This window comes from Homarus americanus, unplaced genomic scaffold (genome assembly GCF_018991925.1).
Source record: "Homarus americanus isolate GMGI-L3 unplaced genomic scaffold, GMGI_Hamer_2.0 scaffold367, whole genome shotgun sequence".
In the NCBI taxonomy this organism is placed as follows: Eukaryota; Metazoa; Arthropoda; class Malacostraca; order Decapoda; family Nephropidae; genus Homarus; species Homarus americanus.
The window spans coordinates 6,337,277-6,356,216 of NW_024743709.1; the positions used below are offsets into that span (position 1 = coordinate 6,337,277).

Consider the following 18,940-nt stretch of genomic DNA (forward strand, 5'->3'; position numbering starts at 1 on the left):
TATTATTATTATAGTAGTAGTAGTAGTAGTACAGTGTTATTATTATTATTATCATTATTTTTATTTTTATCCTTTTTATCAAATTTATTTACTGTGAATTATTATTATTATTAGAATTACATTTCGCCCTCAGGCCCCGATGTGGGTCAGTGACCTGTGCCTGGTGGACTAATCCCCATAAAAATAATAATAATAAATAAATAAATTAACAGGGGCCATCCCCATGAGGTACAGTATAGTGCACTGATCTGTCTAGTGATAATACAGAAGGAAACTGTACCCAGTGGTCTGTAATCTGTAGGCTCATACTGAACAAAGCTCTTCTCACACCATCACATCCAACTTAACCAGGAAATGAATCCGGTTTGCAGTGGAAACCGGAGAGGAAAACGCGTTATCTATTATCACGCTGACCTTGCATGTACTTTCTGACAAAACTGCAACTACAGTAAATTAATTTTTGTAACAGGTTATAAACAGCAACATGAAATACAACACAACTTAAACAAACGATGCTATGAGTATTCTTCTATACTGACGAAATTCTTCAATAGAACTTTCATTTTCTTTCGAAATTAAAATCATTCAGATACAAAACATACGTAGTGGATTTCACCCCTACAAACGCTGTTTGTCGCTGAGTAGCCGATCCGCAAATTCCCCAGTGTATGCCTCGTGGTCTAGGTCAACCAGCGCCGCCTTACATGACGGAGGTCAACTACTAAGCCACGCCTACCTCCGCTATTTAAGACCTGACCTCGTGGTGACCTGCCTCTTTTCTACCTACACCAACCAGCAAGCAACACCTCCTCCTCTGCTCTTGCCTGGCGGCTCTCGCTCCAGCCGGCGAGCATGGCGACCCACAAGCTGTCCTCCTCTGAGCACCCTCCAGAACCTCTCTCTACATCACGCTTGTAACCAAGCTGCATTGTACATCCAATACAACATGTATACAGAGAGCACATCGTGATTTTTGAGTCTCGAACCAAACATCCCATACCCCACACATAAAAGGAGAGGCAATTCTTCTGCAATTTTCTTCTCAAATATATGGACGACCATATAATTAGGGTTGGGGTAGTAGTAACAAGAATATTAATGGGCAAAGTTGAACGTAGGAGGGCCAGGGGGAGGCAGAGACTGGGATGGATGAATGAAATTAAAAACTGGGTCCCCACAGCGTTTCGAGTGGAAGACTGTGGTCGCCAACCTTCAGATATGAGGACGGTACTCTGATTGATTGGCGTGGTGATAACGCAGCTCATTCTTATTGCCAATTAAAATCTGTCTCCCTGTCTGAGATCCGGGTGTGGGCGGGCTGCCCCAACCCTTCTCGGCCCAAATTGGTGGGCAGGGAACCCTGACCTACAAGAGAGTAGCTAAGACAGATTACAATGATGAATATGAATAATTTATGTAAATTGGATGTAAAAAATAAATCATAGATAAAATTAATGAGTTAAACAATACAGGGTTCTCAATTAACGAGCAGTAGGCCTTTTTATAAATATATTATTACCATGCCATTGCTTTTTTTTATTACTTTTATAGAAAAATAGAATATTCTCGTGCGTTTTCTTTATAAGTTATATTACCGGTAATATCAAGTAGGTATACAATTGTGGGAGATATAGCACATTGGCTGGTAGTGTTTGAGTGATGGATGCTGTGGAGATGTGCGCTGGCCCTGGTGGCTGGTGAGGTAGCTGAAGCTTCACTGTGCTGTTGTTTTGTTTTGACTAGTGTAGTCGTGTTGTGGACCGAGGTACAACATGAAGTCTGTGTTTATGGTGGCGGAAAAGCCGTCACTGGCACAGTCTTTAGCAGAAATACTCAGCAATAAAAAGTGTAGCTCGAGAAAAGGTAATAAGAATCGAAGTCATATCTGTAGGTATATCTAAAGTGACCATATTATGACGAGAATTGAGTGTTGGGTGGTTGTACCGCGCCCTCAGGGAACGTGGGTGGATTCCTACCTTTTCTTTGGACAATATTATTATGAAAGTACTGTATTTGAAGAAAGGTAATATTTGGGTTATTTGACTAAAGGTTTTGGAGAATGTGAAGGAAATGAGGGCCAATCCCGAGCACCTTAAATGAAAGGTTCTAGGACAGGAGGTTCCACTCAACAGACTCCAAATACTGTATTAACCCCCACATCTTCCTTTATCTTCAAATCTGTGCCCACATTACACTTCATGTACTGTTGTCATATGTGTCCAGTGATCTTTCCATAACGCTTCCAGATAATATGAACCCTTGATGATTTTTACAATAATTTTTTATATAAATTTCATGAAGTTGAAAATAGATGAATTACTGTAGAGTACAGTACTGGACTCTAGAAATAATTTTCTTTTATGAACAGGTTTTAATGGAGCTTGCAGTGTTCATGAATGGACTGGGTCCTTCAGCAATCAGTCCGTTCGTTTTAAAATGACATCTGTGTGTGGACATGTAATGTCATTAGACTTCCCAGGGAAGTTTAATAATTGGGACAGAGTTGATCCTGTAAGTATAAGTTTGGACCTTGTTATGATTGTCAGTGTATTATTGTTAGCCAGTGTCTTATGTTGAGCAGGTGTTGATGAGGGGAGCACTACTTGGTTTTAAATTGTATTTATAGTTCTCATGTTTTGGGATGTAATGCTAAAGGCAACAGTTGAAGATGCATGACTGTGATAAATAAAAGAAGAAAGAATGTTAGCCCAGTGAGCTTATGCGATTCAGACAGAAATTAAAAACCAGCACATACGATAGGAAGGAGAAAACAGGGATTGTAAAGTTACTGTACTGTATTGTACTTCCCAGTGAGCCAAATGCCTAATACACAATACTGTACAATACTTACATAATCATGCTTGCCCAAATCTTCTTTTCAGTTAAATAAAATTTCTTTCCTGTGCCACACTAGTCACTCTATTTACTGACTTAATGATTACAGTTGTTTTTATATTTTCCACTCAGGCTGAGTTGTTTAGGTGTCCAACTGAGAAGAAAGAAGCAACAGCCAAACTTCGTATGCCAGAGTTTTTAAGTAAAGAATCTCGAGGGTGTGACTACCTTGTATTGTGGCTCGATTGTGATAAAGAGGGAGAAAACATTTGCTTTGAAGTTATCACATGTGTGGAGAATTCAATGACCAGGCCATCTTTTAAGGAACAGGTGAGTTGCAAAGTAGTTTCATGAGAAATTGCAGAAGTTATTGGGCCATCCCTTGAGCATTATATCCCCAGATTAGGCTAGGATTATGGCAAGAGGATGAAAGAAAAAAAAAACATTGTACAGTATTATTTTTTCATCCCATGTTTGTTAAGTTTTTCCCATCTCTGATTCTTGAGTTCAGTCTTCACTTACCCAGTAATTTATTTTTGAATAGAGTGACTTTAAGTTGTTACTGGCATTGGGTAAATAGTACAATACATCTCCTTTAGAAGACTTGGCACTCAATATAATAACTAGGCCTGTAACTAATGTACTCTTGATATTTGATGAAAATTGTTTAGGAGGAATTGTTCAACAAAATCTTTAGTTGCTCCTGCCAACCAGTGCTATACATATCATCCTTTCATCATTGCCACCTTCATATCTATATATTAGGCAATTTTTGTACAGTACTGTACTTCATGATCCATTGTTAATATCACTGTCATGTGTTCCAAAATTTTCTCAGGTATGTTCATTGTGCCTGCCTTCTAATTTAAATAGAATTAATGACAAAAGGATAAAATTTCATCATCTTATATACTGTATTTCTCATAACTTTTTCATCCAATGCAAGATTGTAGTATGTCCTTCACTGTTTGACATTAAATTGCAGACAATCTTTCGTGCCAAGTTTTCTGCAATCACAGACCGAGACATAAAAGCTGCAATGAATACCCTGGTAGAACCTAATGAGAATGAATCAAGATCTGTGGATGCTAGACAGGAACTAGATCTTCGAATTGGATGTGCTTTCACTCGATTCCAGACGAAGTTCTTCCAGGTGGGAATATAAGTGAAATCAGTGCAAGCAAGGTTGTTTTGTGAGAAATTCTACTGTGTGGACATTGTAGAACATGTTTTTCTTTGCCTTGGTTATAAAATAAGATTATACTTATTTCTTTATTTATATCAAGACACAGTATTGTATTACACAGCATTTTTTCTGTGTATTATGGAAAATCAAAAAACAATTATCACTACCCTATACAGTATAGTCCTATAAAAATCCATAGGGATGTAACTTAAAATACAACTCGAGATATAATTTCATTTTAATTAACATTTATGGATTTCAGATACTATAGCATAAGTGTTAGTTATTGTACTCGTTTACTGTATTGTGTTGTACAGTGCTGATGCAGTACATAAAAAAAATAATAACTTAAATTTCAGGGAAAGTATGGTAACCTTGATTCATCTCTCATCTCCTTTGGACCATGTCAAACCCCAACTTTAGGATTCTGTGTGGAGCGGCATGATTTCATTCAGTCATTCAAACCCGAGACCTACTGGGTACTACAGGTAAGATAGAAAATGAAATATAGCAGTCATGGAAGTGATAGGAATAGAGAAGAGCAGTTTCTGTGGATATCTGTTTGTTATACTGTATTGGCCTCCTTTTTCTTCTGTAATTCTTCACATTTGCTTTACACCTATATCTTTATTATTGCTACCCCTCCTCCCTCTCTTCCACTTTGAGGATTTTGTATCCATTGATCTCTCCCACAAAAAAAAACAGGAGAGGAGTAAAGATAATATATAATAGCTGGATATTATGTAAGAATTTCCCCCTTGACATTTTCATCTTGTTTTTATCTCTAAATTTTTAGATACTAGGTATACATTTTACCTTAACACTTTAAATATTAGTTGAAGAGTGCTTGCTATATACTGGTTTAGACCTACTCTGTGTGTGTAGTGTAGTGTAGCACATGGCAGGATGGTGAGCTAGGACCTACCTCGTGTGTACAATTCCAAAAGGACGTTCAACTAGGACCTCAGCCTGAGACATTTACTTAATGTTTTTGTGTCATTTGGTATACAAGGGAGAAGTATCATGATAAAATGTTTTCTTAGTACAGTTCTTTTAAAGTAACATACCTGAATATTTTCTAACTTGTTCCTGCTTTCTCATATCCTCTGTATGAAATATATTGGACAGTATTTTGAATTACAGTATTCAGCTGTTGCAGTATCAAAATTTGATGTATTTTTTTTTACTTCAGGTAAAGGTGGCTGTAACTGAAGAAAGGCAGTTAACCTTAGAGTGGGAAAGAGTTCGAAGTTTTGACAAAGATGTAGCAAACATGTTCCTTAACATAGTGAAAGAACAGAAGCGTGCCAAGTAAGATACATATTTCCGCTTCTTAGTCTCTGCTTTCATGAATATTAATATATCCCCTTTCGCCACAATAATAGGTGCAGAGCTCTTCTGGGAATGAGAGATTTCTGGGTATTAAGACAAATTTCTCATCCCCCGGAAAAAATCGCACATCCTCAGAATTTTTCCAGGTACTGGGGAAAGTTTTCCAAGAGTTTAACCTATGCATTGCGCATGGACATTCACCTTCACACATCCCTTGAATGTTTCCAGGTGCTGGGGAAAGTTTTCAAAAATCTAAATTATGCATCTTGCATGGACAAACACTCTTCCATAATATTAGGCTGCGGTCACGCAAGTGAAAATATTTACGGCTAGCAAAAAAGTGTACAGGTATCCCTTACTATATAAATGTTTACGATACAAAAATTTGCTTATACGAATTTCCTAAATTACCACTACCGGGTATATTTTATGTTATGAAAGCTTCAACAGCTAATACGAATTTGGGTCGTGGCAAAAATTTGATTTGCATGCTCCTAGGCGTCAGTAGCATCTGTTGTATACGGTAATAGTGTTTGAGAGATGAACTTGGTACTTCAAAAAAAGATCCTTAAACAGAATGTTTTGACAATGTATAATGATGGGGACTCAATTCTTTTAAGAAAAAACGCCAGAAATTTTATACCGAGACTAAAATTTTTAAACTTAGAAACACTTTTTTTTTACCTAATTAACCCTAAACAGTTTATCTAGAAGTTTGGTAAAATAAATATATTAGAAAGAAATAAAAATAATAATGTACTCACCAGCACATACTGTCAGCTTGAGTCTACAGTCGACATACACTGTCCACTCTCCTGAATGTACAGTACAGTATATGTAACTGTAATAACTTTTTGTCTTAAACACTGTATTCTTGGCTGATTGTGTCCTGGTACAGTACTGCACAACACAAATTATACACAAAAATGGCAGCAAGTGAGTGAACAACCTTGTGCAATGGCAGCGGGATATCAACTAAGCATGCGAGCCTTTGGCCTAATTTACCCAACCAGCTAGCTCCACCCATGTGCCTGGAATGTGGGAAAATGTGCAGACGCATTGATGCATGATGCAATCTCTTGAAACTCCCATAAAATTTGTTCCCATGCTCAGAATGGAGAGAATTTTCCTGGAATTTCTATGGCTCAAAATCCATTCCAGCTGCTGGAGGGTTCTGGGGATTCTGGCAAACGGGGAGCTTACTGTATTTACTGTTATTAAACCCATCTTCGTAGCTTTGCTGGTCTTCAAGCCAGTTGTACTTAGGTAGATTTTTTATTAAACAGTTGACATGCTGCTGTGTTTTTGTGTCATCTCGATTCTTGCAGTATGCTTCAGCCATATCAGGGCTCTCTCTCAAGAAAGAATCAATATATTTCTCTCCATGGCATGCATAGCTTTAATTATGATGGAGGTGTTGTCTCATCATCATCTCTAATGCTGTTTTGTGTCAGTCCTTGAAAACTAGAGCTTTATATATTTTGAGAGATGGTGGAAGTGGATGGAATTCTATGGAAACATTTAGTAGTTCCCATTTTGTACCTTGTTTCCCTCCAGGTTTCTTCTTTTAGTGTGCAAGCAATAATATTGTTAAAGATAAGTCACACATAATGTGTTAAGATTTTGAAATAAGAAAAACTGTAACCTTGCCAAACTTATGTTCTCTGAAATAAAATTGACCCATTTTCTTAAGGCACAATAGCAGATAATTTTTTTTATCTTGGATTAGTTTTCATATTTTTACTTGTTTACATATTTGTATGTTACTAGCCTTCTAAAAATTTATTCCATAATATTAAATTAAATGTTTAATCACTTCTACTGGTATTGATGGCAGGGTTGTGAAGGTGGAAATGAAGGAGAAGTCAAAGCCACGCCCTCCTGCCCTGAACACTGTGGAACTGATGCGAGTGGCTAGTTCAGGTCTTGGAATGGGGCCCCATCATGCCATGACCCTTGCAGAGAGACTGTACACTCAAGGATTCATCTCCTATCCTCGCACTGAGACAACTCATTATCCTGAAAATTTTGATCTCAAGTAAGTATTACATTGAAGGATATTAATCCAAGACTTATGTGGCTTTGGGTGGAAGGAGTTTTGTGCGTGCCTGCTTCAAAGTGGTAACAATAGCACAGTACAGGAATTATCAGGCTCGACCAGAATGCAGTTTTAATAAAGGAAAATTGGGGTCTATAAGAACTTTTTCACTCTGGATTTTGAGAATTTCATCCAGGTTGGGCTCCCACAGAGCCTATTGACTAGATTTATGAGAACTATGATATGTAAACCTCTTTGATTAGTCTGTTTAGTGTAAACATGGTTGGTACCTGTATTACAAATGCCCCTTTATAATTGAATACTTTAGTATCACATCATATGTCATGAGTCTTAGACTGTATATTCTTTTCAGGGGAGCTTTGAAAATTCAAGAAGGTCACAGTGACTGGGGTAGTACTGTCAGAGAAATTTTGAAGGAAGGTATTCAAAGACCAAAGAAAGGTCATGATGCAGGTGACCATCCACCAATTACCCCAATGCGTTGTGCAGACAGAAATCAGTTGGACCATGACTCATGGCGCCTATATGAGTATATTACCAAGCATTTTATTGGTACAGTAAGTATATTATTTTATAGGCAATGTCTTTCACAAGCTATTTGTGAATTATATCCATTTTAACATGGGGATAGATTGTGAGAGATGACATTAGAATTAAGAGCCTGATGAAAGAAGCTGCAAGAGACCGTGCAGCATGGAAAGGTGCCATCGGGCAACTGCAGGTAGTTCATGCAAGCATTGAAAATAGCTGTAAAATGTTGATGGCGATATGGATTTTTGGTGGGTACAGTACTTCACTTTTGATCTTGTAATTCCTCACTCTGTCAATCCATCATCAGTGGACTGCGGTGGTAAAATCTGCACAGTAACTTTTGACATTTTCAAAACATTTGACAGATTGGCATCAATTGATTGCTATTGTAAAAATGCTCTCCTATGGCTGTTCCTTCTTATTCCCTTTAAATTATTTCTCTCTGATCACAGAAAACATGAAGTTTGGACAGTCTTTTTTTCTGATTCACCTCTTAGGCATGCATTAACACCTTGGTTTGCAGTGGTGAGGAGGAAGGGGCCACCCCATTCTGGTTTTCCCAACAGCCATCAAGTAATCTCCGCTAACCTAAGCAAGTGTGGAAAATGACCTTAAAACATTGGTGGTGATATTGAAGATGTTAATATTCATCTCTCAAATTTATTATTCTCTATTCCAGCTAATGCCTGACTGCATTTACCTTAGTACAACAATCAGTGTTACTATTGGATCTGAAAACTTCAGCATCTCTGGTAAACAGCTGGTAGACCCTGGTTTCACAAAGGTTTGTTTAAAGTCTTATTTAGTAGTTTAATGCCATATATATTTTTAAGTGGAATATTGCCTGTAACCCTTCCCACTGGTATAAAGAACCAGAACTATTGTGTTGTATACAAGTTACAACATGAAATACTGTAATTTACATATCTGAAATAAAAAAAATATAAAAATGAGTATTAAGTTATAGATGACTGGTAAAAATTATAAGATAATTTTTTTATAATCTGATAATGAACATGTGCATCTTATAGAAAAGATTGAAGTATCATGGCACTTGGAGTACTTTAGGACAATGTTCCTTGGTTGTTATTGGTAAATTTATAAGCTTTTGTGTGTGTCAACCCTCACTTTACGCAGTTAATTCAACCCACAGGGTACCGCGGAAAGTGAGAAACGCATAAAGTGAACAACATAACATATGGGATTAATTGAAATAGAGACCGGGCTGACCCCCAAACTCCACTTTTTGACAACACAACTATGTTGTAGTAAAAATATTATCTTAACTTTATGATGGTATGCACACACAATTAATAATTAAGAGAAATATCAATAATATTAGGTTTTTTAACACTTACATTAGTAGAAAAGATGGCTGGGCACACGGGGATGGGCGGTTGGTTCCGAGGCAGAGGGCAGATTATTGGCCCTCACCTGTATCACTTGTATCAATTGTATCACTATCCACCACAGAGGCTTGCAGGGCCTCTTTGTCAAACCCCTCAAAGTCCATACAAGTCCATATCCTCACTATAATTATCACTATCACTGACTTGGGCCGGCTGTGGTGGGTGAAGAACTCGGTAATGTTTTGATGTCTGGGCGACCTTGTGCGCACCATGCTCGCGCCGCTTACACCACATGGCGGATGGCGGGAGTTTTGGATCCAAAAATGGCGCGGCTCGCCAGCCACTCTCCGCGTAAAGGGGTACACACACACCGCGGAATGTGAGCATTCCTGTTTAGGCAGGGTACTGCGTAAACGTGGAATGTGGGACCGCATAAAGCGAGGGTTGATTGTATAGATAGATAGATAGATAGATAGATAGATAGATAGATAGATATATATATATATATATATATATATATATATATATATATATATATAGTAGTATTTTTTTGTATTCTGTCTGCTACCAATAATCTAAAAACCTTTATTTTACTCCAGATAATGGATTGGTTGGCCCTACAAGATGAAGAGAAACTACCTGACCTCAAATCTGGAGATGAATTGGCTATCATTGAGGTACGTAATCTTTGTCTCTTAATTAATGTTCAGGATTAAATGGTTTGTACCATATGGCAATAATATGTGGGCTACCACTTTCTGGATTTTTTTTTTTCTGAGAGCAGTGGGAGATTCAGATCACTTAGGTAGACTACAACAGTAAACAGAAAATTATTTTGTGTATTTTTGGAGGTGTCTGTCTGGTTATAAAATACAGTACTGTACTGTATTTTGATATTATTGTACTTTACTGGACAGCCAGTGTTTTTTACACTTTACTGCTGATAGATCAAAGATATTTCATATTCATACTTTCCAGGCAAAACTTGTTGAGCGGCAAACATCACCTCCAGACTACTTAACCGAGGCAGAGTTGATTACCCTCATGGAGAAACATGGCATTGGCACCGATGCTTCAATTCCTGTTCACATTAACAATATTTCTCAAAGAAATTATGTACAAGTGTCAACTGGGCGTAGACTTGTGCCCACCAATTTGGGCATTGTATTAGTGCATGGCTATCAAAAGGTAAGGCAACAAGTTTTTAGTGTTAAAAAAAAATTCTGGCCAAAGCCTTTTGTCAGGTGGCTGTCATAGTAAGGGGCTGCTTACTGCACTTCCTATGTTCTGGAAGTTTTGAGTGAGACATAATCAAAGCTGGCTGTGTTTACAGTATAGGGTAATTTGTATTGCGAATGAATATTTCAATACTATGTGCAAAAAGAATCTCAATACTGTGATCAAAAAGAGGAGAAAAGTAAAATAGATTGTTAGAGTACTAAATATTTTCCTGGGCTTTGTAATTGAGAATGCTGGTATCAAATATTTAGAAGTACCTCTGCTTCAGATTGACCCTGACTTGGTTTTGCCAACAATGAGAAGTGCAGTAGAAGAGCAGCTGAACCTAATTGCCCTTGGAAAGGCAGATTTTGATTCTGTCCTGACACACACGATAGAGATATTCCAGCTCAAGTTCCAGTACTTTGTCAAGAACATAGAAGGAATGGATGAGCTGTTTGAAGTGACTTTTTCACCTTTGTCTGCCAGTGGACGACCACTATCAAGGTATCTATCATAAACTTATTATTTTTTTTATGTGGTTTCTAACTTTGAAGGTTATTGGACTGGCTTAAAGTTTATATATTTTTAGCTTGACTTTTATTTTACATAAGTTACAGTAACTTACATGCATTGATTGAATCTAAGTTTGCCCCCCCCCCCCAAGATATAAAAGAGTAAAGCTGTGATACTGTCCATCTGTCTGACATTTATTTTTGTTTTTATCAAAAGCTTGCCATAGATTCAATACATAGATATTACTTTTGGTGTGAAATTGCATTACGACAGGTTCTTGCTTTGCTCTGGTGTGTGTGTGTTGCAAGTTCAAGGAATTTTAAGTTATAGCTGATGACAAATTTAGGTAGGCAATAAAAACTTGCAATCCACTTGGCATTTCCATAAACAACGAATATATTTTAATCTTGGTGTTTAAAGTTATAGCCCTTAACATAGATAAATTTAGATTTGTCATGACAAACATGATTGCCATAGATGCAGTGGATTAATTTAAAATTTAGTTTTAAACATCATATTGCTTAAAACTGCCTTGGGTATACAGTGTACACACAACTAATCTTACCCTCTAGTACAAGTATTTAATTAATTTACCTGGCAGGTTTTTCATCAGTCTTTATCACATGCCTTTTGTTTTAACTTATCACTTAGTTATTAACATATAGTAGCTTATATACTGTAGTTATGTACATGGTGTAGATATTCCAAAGTACAATTCATTGCTACTGCCAACTACAGATGTGGAAAATGTCGGCGCTACATCAAGTTGGTGGAGACTAAACCTGTACGACTCCACTGTGTGGCGTGTGATGAAACTTTTGCTGTGCCTCAGAATGGTGTTATACGAGAGTTTCAGGAGAACAGGTGTCCCCTAGATGACTTTCAACTATTGGTTTGGTCTGGTGGAGCTAAGGGGAAGAGCTTTACCTTCTGCCCTTACTGCTACAACAATCCCCCTTTCCCGTGAGTCATTCCCATCATTATATTCATTGTATCCCATTACAAAAGAACTTTTAGGCCATCTTGATGTGATAAGTAATACTTGTGTTTTGGATAAGCTTATAATTTTGATTATAAAAAACATTCCATTTCTCCTTACCGAAATTCTAAAACTCCAGTTTAACTTCTCGTTAAATGGCAGATGAAAATTGATTTATGATGCCACACTGTACGTACTACATCTTCAACATAGTATTATAACCCTATTCAGAATATGAATTTGTTTTCAGTCAAGTTTTATTGAGTTAGAAGTTCTAGGACATACAGTACATGTATGTGAGCCTAGCATTTATTTTATTTTTTTAATTATTTGAGATAATGGACACCAAACTGTAACTATAAGTTACTGTAAAGTGGACTGAGCGTGAAATATTTTTAATCTTCTTATAAGAATTATAAAGATTGCCTAAAATCTTCTGGTAATGATCACTTAATTTTTAGTAAAACTAACATATCCTGGAAAAAATACATTTTTCCAAATTCATATTTACAGGTAATGTGCTTTTGTGTTTACAGGGATATGTCCAAAGGAGGTGGATGTAACCTTTGTTCTCATCCAACCTGCCAATATGGCCGGGACAATGTAGGTGTATCGCAGTGTATGGAGTGTCCTACAGGGATTCTGGTTATGGACCCTTCGTCTGGACCTAAGTGGAAATTGGCATGTAACAGGTAAGCTTTATGCATAAATGTACATATAATCAAATGTTAGGCCTGTTAAGAGAGGAAAGACTATTGGAAGAAATATAATATTCTACTTGTACTTAGCTATTTTATTCTGGTAACTTATTGACTTCAAACCCCATCACCTTTTACAGATGTGATGTGATTATAAATCTCTTTGATAAAGCTAGCAAAGTTCAAGTTCTTGAAGACACCTGTGAAGATTGTGGTTCTCAGACAGTCACAGTTGAGTACAAGGAAGTAAGTATTATTGGGTACAGGTATTTAGTTTGGCTGATTATTGACATATTATTAAATTTGATATAATGAGGTACAAAACATGCTAAAATATTGAAATAATACTATATTTGATTAATAACTTAATTGCAGGGCAAAAGCAAGCTTAGAGATGGTCAGTTGACAGCCAGTGGATGCATATTTTGCAGTACTACATTGATTCCCTTGGTAGAGAAACATAGAGCTTCTCAAGATGCCGGCCGTGGTCGAGGACGGGGCAGAGGGAGGGGCAGGGCAGGAAGTAGGGGAGGGCGAGGGGGTGGTAGAGGTGGAAGGGGACGTGGTGGTGGGAGAGGACGTAGATAATGTTTTCTTACTAGTTTTTTATATACAGGTATATGTTTAAATATATTAAGAACTCTTTTATTAATAATTGTGTAAGAGATAGACATTGTGTGCATTTCAAAATTAAAGACTTCCTAGTTAACAAATAAGGTTATATTTTAAACCCCAAAATGTTGTCATTAATCCAATGATATAATTTGAACTATCATTATACCTTTTTACTTGGGAATTTAATGATGTTTTTTTTTTATTATCATGGCATTTTTTTCTGCAGTCAGTGTATGTATAAGAAACATCTAAAGGTTCACTGGAAAGAGATGAGAAGAGGCATTCACTTGGCAGTATTGAATTGCAGTACAGGGAATCCTCGCTTAACGTCGGGGTTACGTTCCTGAAAACTCAACGTTGTGCGAAACAACGTTAAGAGGATTAATTTTCCCCATAAGAAATATATAAAATATGGGAGTTACGTTCCTGAGCCTCCCTTTGTTCCATGAAAAAAGTTACATATACAGAAAATCATTGTCATTTCTATAGAAAATAGTATATAGAACTACAGTACTAAGTTTGTATGGGTGCTCACCGATGGGCGGAGGTGGTATAGCGAGTGTGTGGTGGGTAGTGGAGCGAAGGAGGGTGGTGAGTCACTGCGGCTGCCTCCTCCTCCTGCTCTGACTGGGGTTTCTCCGCCGTTGTTTGCTCCTTCTCCGTTGTTGGCGGGAATGTCTCGGCAGCAACCGTATCTGAACCCAGCCTCGGCTGGCCGTAAAGGTTCTCTTCCTTCGATCCTTCACACTCTGTTTCCTTCACGTCGTCAAACAAGGATCTGGCCTTATGCCGAATAACCATAAGGCTCACGGGTATTGCGTTGATTCTGGTCCTCCATCCACATTGCCAGCATCTATTCCACCTTCTCTATCACAAAGCTTCTCGTACTAGTCGTCTTAGTAGCACTCAGAGACGAACCACTTCCAGCACTAACCTTAATCTTGTCAGCGTTGGTCTGGATAGTACGCTCCGTTGTGGGGGTAGGACCAAGTACAGTGGCAATGTCCACAGCACGTTCCCCTTTTTCAAATCGGGTCAATACATCCATTTTCGTAGCAAGGGTAATGGTCTTACGTTGCCTCTTCACTACACTAGCATCAGTAGCACTTGATGGGCGCTTGGAAGCCATTTTGAATGGTTAGAGTACAGTTTTAGAGCAAAAGCACTTGAGAACACATTATGTGAAGTCGTAATAGACTGGCTTGGCGTCGTTTGGGGACGCTGTGACTTTCCGAAAGTGAGGGCAGCGCGCCGAGCCGAAAGAGCGTAGTGCGGCCAAACAAGAGCGGGTGATGCGCTATAGAAAGTAGTCTGTGACAACGCAAAATGACGTAGTATCGGATCACCGGGACGTTAAATGAATTTTTTGTCTCTCAAGTTCAGCGACGTAGTAATGAAACAGCGTTAAGCGGGGACTTACTGTATAAGCCTCTTTCTCTACATATGATTTTTGTTGTGGTAACAGAAATGTATAAATGTACAGTACTGTACTGTGTGCGCAAAAGGGTTAAGACTTGTTCAGAGCTTCTTGTAGAATATGAAAGGCACACTGGGGATGGGATTACCAATGGCAAGAAGACGAAATCAATTTGGCTAGTAGAATATATGATTGCATACATTTGTTTTTTGATGATGCATTGCATGTGGTAAAGAGAAAAAGCACGATGTGCACCCAAGTGAGTGTGTATCTACTTTAAAGAATTTTAGACAAAATGCAATCACAAGTCTTGGTCAGGTAAAGTGATATCACTATCTAAAAAGAAAGAGCAAAAATTTATAACAAAAGCCAATCAAATTCCTAATAAATAATGTATCTTTGGAGAGAGCGCTGATCTACTAAAAATTACAAAATATTATATTTCATCATCACCATTATTGTTTTATGGCCATTATCCATGCTTGCATGGGTTAGCCATTATCAACTGATGGCAAATTGTTCCAGTTGCTATAAGGCATATTAAAAAAAGGTTTTATGGCTGCATCACCTTCCCATTGCCAACCAAATTAAATTGATGCAATTATCAGTTACGTCACAAAAAATTAAAGAATAAATATTTTTACTTACAATTACTGTACTTGTGAAGAGCTGGTCTATTTTTCAAAAAGTCTGAACACACTGAAAGTTCCATCTGAAAAGTTTCAAAACCTGTGCGCACACAAAAATGGAATAAAATAATATCTTTGAGCTACAGTTCTTGTTATATTGTTATTACTGCATTTCAACAATGGAGGTTTTTAAGAACGTAACAAGGTTAGTAATTACTACACTACGTCTTCTAACAACATTAAAAAAATCATGATAAAACTCTATATAAGCTACAGTATTTTATGTAGATCATATTTATGTCCATTCATGTCTTCAAGCTTTTTCTACTATAATGTAGGATGGTTGTGAATAAAGAGCTAACTCACTCTTTCTTCACTCTCTCATTCAGTCAATCTTATTACTATAATGAGCATTAACTAACTCGTGGATGAAACAAAATTCAGAAATCAAAGACCTCAAGAGGCAGAATTTTTTACACTTGAAGACTGTACAATTTCTTAATCGGAACAAAGATAGGTTATTTCTCTGCATTGAGGACATAACACCATACAGCTACAGCATGTGAAAACCCCAAGAGGCAGATAAGTGAACCTTTATTTACACAATGCATCTTATATAGATCTCTTGAGTGAAAATACACAGGACTGTGTCCAAAATATGAATATGAATAAATGAGAAGCTCCAGCTGTATGAGTGACAGTTACAGGGATATTGATTGGGTTCAAGTTTAATTCTTTACATCGGGCATAGGCAACCTATCCTCAGTCGTGGGCCGTATTATGATTTAGGTATTTTTCTGCGGGCCAACCCACCAAAATTTATATCCTACCTAACCTAAAAGTAATGTTAATATTGTATTAGAACGGACAGTGAAGCAGTTTATCCTCACGTCGATCTTATGAAATTTTCAGTTTACATTGGTTTTTTTTCCCATTTATGAAAACAATCCACCATAGTAATTTTTGGGGTAATATGTTAAAGTTTCTTGTCATTTAACAGAAGATTGGCAAAACAGTCTGTGAATACGTGATTTTCCTACAATTACAGCATTTTTCTTATGAGAATAATGCCAATGTTAATCTTGGCAAATTAGGAACTACAATGAAACAACCTTCAGTATAGGTACATCTCTCTCTCTCTTTCTATATATATATATATATATATATATATATATATATATATATATATATATATATATATATATATATATATATATATATATATATATATATATATACACAGGTATATATACACACACACACAGTACTCGCCAACTATGGGTTTCTGTGGTGCGAAATTGGCATTTTTGTGTTATTGTGGAAGTAATTAATCAGTTAGACTCATTAAATTCAAATTCTGAGAGAAAAGTATATTTTGGTAAAAAAATTACCAAGACATGTACGGTAGCTAAATATTTTGGTAGTTTCGGCGAAAAATTAGATTTAGTTGAAAATCTCATTATAGGTACTCCTGACCATGCCGATTCTGAACCTATGGTCCACGATTCGATTGCGGGGTAATTAGTGGTCGTAATGACGCTCGGAATAATTTAATTACATTATTTCAATGCTAATTAAGCACCAACTATGGGTTTCCAAGGTGAGATTTTGGCGTTTTTGTGTTATTCCGGAAGTACTTTATTAACTAAGCCCTTTAAATTCCAATTCCACGAGAAAAGTATAGTTTGGCGGTTTTGGCCAAAAATTTGATTTAATTGAATATCGTCGTAACTGAGGTGTGATATAAGTTTTTTGTGTTATTCTGGAAGTAGTACTTAATTACGGTAGTTAAACCTTGTGTGACCACCGCCCGTGACCCCACTTGGACTTACCCAACCTTTGTTAATTTCCAAGTGACCCACTGCTATATAGCAGCTAATCCATCGTAGTTACTTACTCTTCGGCAATGAAATAGCAACGAATTGTGTGTGAAGATTACTCATTAAATAAATATTGCTTTACTCACCATAAATGGGATGCATCTACCTGAACTGCGGGCCACATTAAATAGAATTTCTCAATCACTCCACGGGCCACACAAACACATAGTCAGGGCCTGGGCTGCATGCCGTGGGTTGCCCATGCCAGCTTTAGATTATGAAGATCTCCACATGAAATGTAAAATCAATACATTGATTCTATTAACAACCATTACCCTGGGTGTGACCCCAAATACTTTGTTAAACCTGCAATGTTGCCATACAGTATTTTCCAAAGGAAAACAATGAGAAAAGGATTAATAGCCAAAGACAATAAGTCTATTATATATACCTGTACCGTATATAAAACTAAAACAGATTATGAATTTGTTAAACTTTAACCATACACAGAAAAGTCCTGTTATTCAACACACAGTTTTCCAAATACAGTACAGGTGCTCCTCTACCTACGAACAAGTTACGTCCCTGAGGTTTGTTCACAAGTCCAACTTTAATCCGGTAGATACCACAAATACATTATTGTAAAAAATAAAAAAAGTAAAGGATGTACGGTACTTTACAGCTATACCCTACAGTACAGCCTTTAAATTTAACATACTGTACTCTTCTCTTTGGCAATGTATACAGTATTCTATCAGGCATTTTCTTTCAATATAGAGTAATCCAGTTTCATCCGCATTAAACACCTGCTCTGGCAGGTAACCTTCCCCTTCAACCATGATGTTCGTAAGTCGAATGTCTCGGTCAGGTTACATTTCATGCACCTCACCTTGAAAGTCTGCGAGTAAGTACAAAAGACGCTTCAAACACACAGTACTGTGTAACCTATAATACAGTATAGTACAGTGGTCCCTCGGTTAACGAGCACAATCCGTTCCAGCAGGTTGCTCGTTAATCGAAAAACTCGTTAACCGAAACCATTGTTTCAATGGGTTTCTGGGTAATTGGTTCCAGCTCACCGAAAATTGCCTAAATTCAACAAAAAAGGTAGAAAAGTACACTTACTTTGAGGTGTGTATGTAGAAGGCTCCTGGATGATGATGATGATGATGATGAATTAGAATGGGGGTGGAGGAGAAGGAAGAAGAGAAGGCATTGGGGTGGAAGAGAAGTCACCCCATGGTGCCATTTCACTCATAAAAGTTTAGCTCTCTTGGTGTAATTCTAGATTATTTTCTTTAAATCAACACTGCACTGCATTATATATTGTCAATATGTAAAATATATTTCAAAATGACCAATAATTTGCTTGGAAACACAGAAAAAAGCGTTTAGTTGAAGAGAGTCTCAAGCACGATGTTACCTCCACTGAAAACAGAGAGAGACTAACGCCTGTCTGGTGTGTTAACAGGCTGGATGGCACGCCAGGAACTAGTTTCTTTACCTTCAATTATGTTCAATAATTGTTAAAATGACTAAAAAAGTTAATATTAAACTTTCAAAATTATTGAATAGTATAAACTTCTTGATATTTACTAAAATAGTAAGGAATTTAAGCCCTAAAACCGATTACTGTATTGGCGGACTAATACTACAGCTGGTGGACCACCAAATGCAAGCGAAAACATGTTGAAGTCGGCTCGTAAAAAACTCGTTAATCGAGGGATTGCTCGTTAACCGAAGTTAAGAATCTTAT

The 18,940-nt window shown here is 37.1% G+C and overlaps 1 protein-coding gene across 1 annotated transcript; it reads left to right on the forward strand.

The window, feature by feature from the left end:
* Window positions 1-1,680: 1,680 nt before the first annotated feature.
* LOC121877308 (DNA topoisomerase 3-beta-1-like) lies at window positions 1,681-13,416 on the forward strand. The gene is made up of 16 exons (XM_042382989.1): window positions 1,681-1,863; window positions 2,369-2,511; window positions 2,968-3,165; window positions 3,821-3,988; window positions 4,381-4,509; window positions 5,214-5,332; window positions 7,191-7,391; window positions 7,765-7,969; window positions 8,623-8,727; window positions 9,892-9,969; window positions 10,271-10,480; window positions 10,800-11,017; window positions 11,765-11,989; window positions 12,542-12,697; window positions 12,844-12,949; window positions 13,079-13,416. The coding sequence occupies exons 1-16, from the start codon at window positions 1,773-1,775 to the stop codon at window positions 13,289-13,291; spliced, it is 2,565 nt and encodes an 854-aa protein (XP_042238923.1). The 5' UTR covers window positions 1,681-1,772; the 3' UTR covers window positions 13,292-13,416.
* Window positions 13,417-18,940: the final 5,524 nt, after the last annotated feature.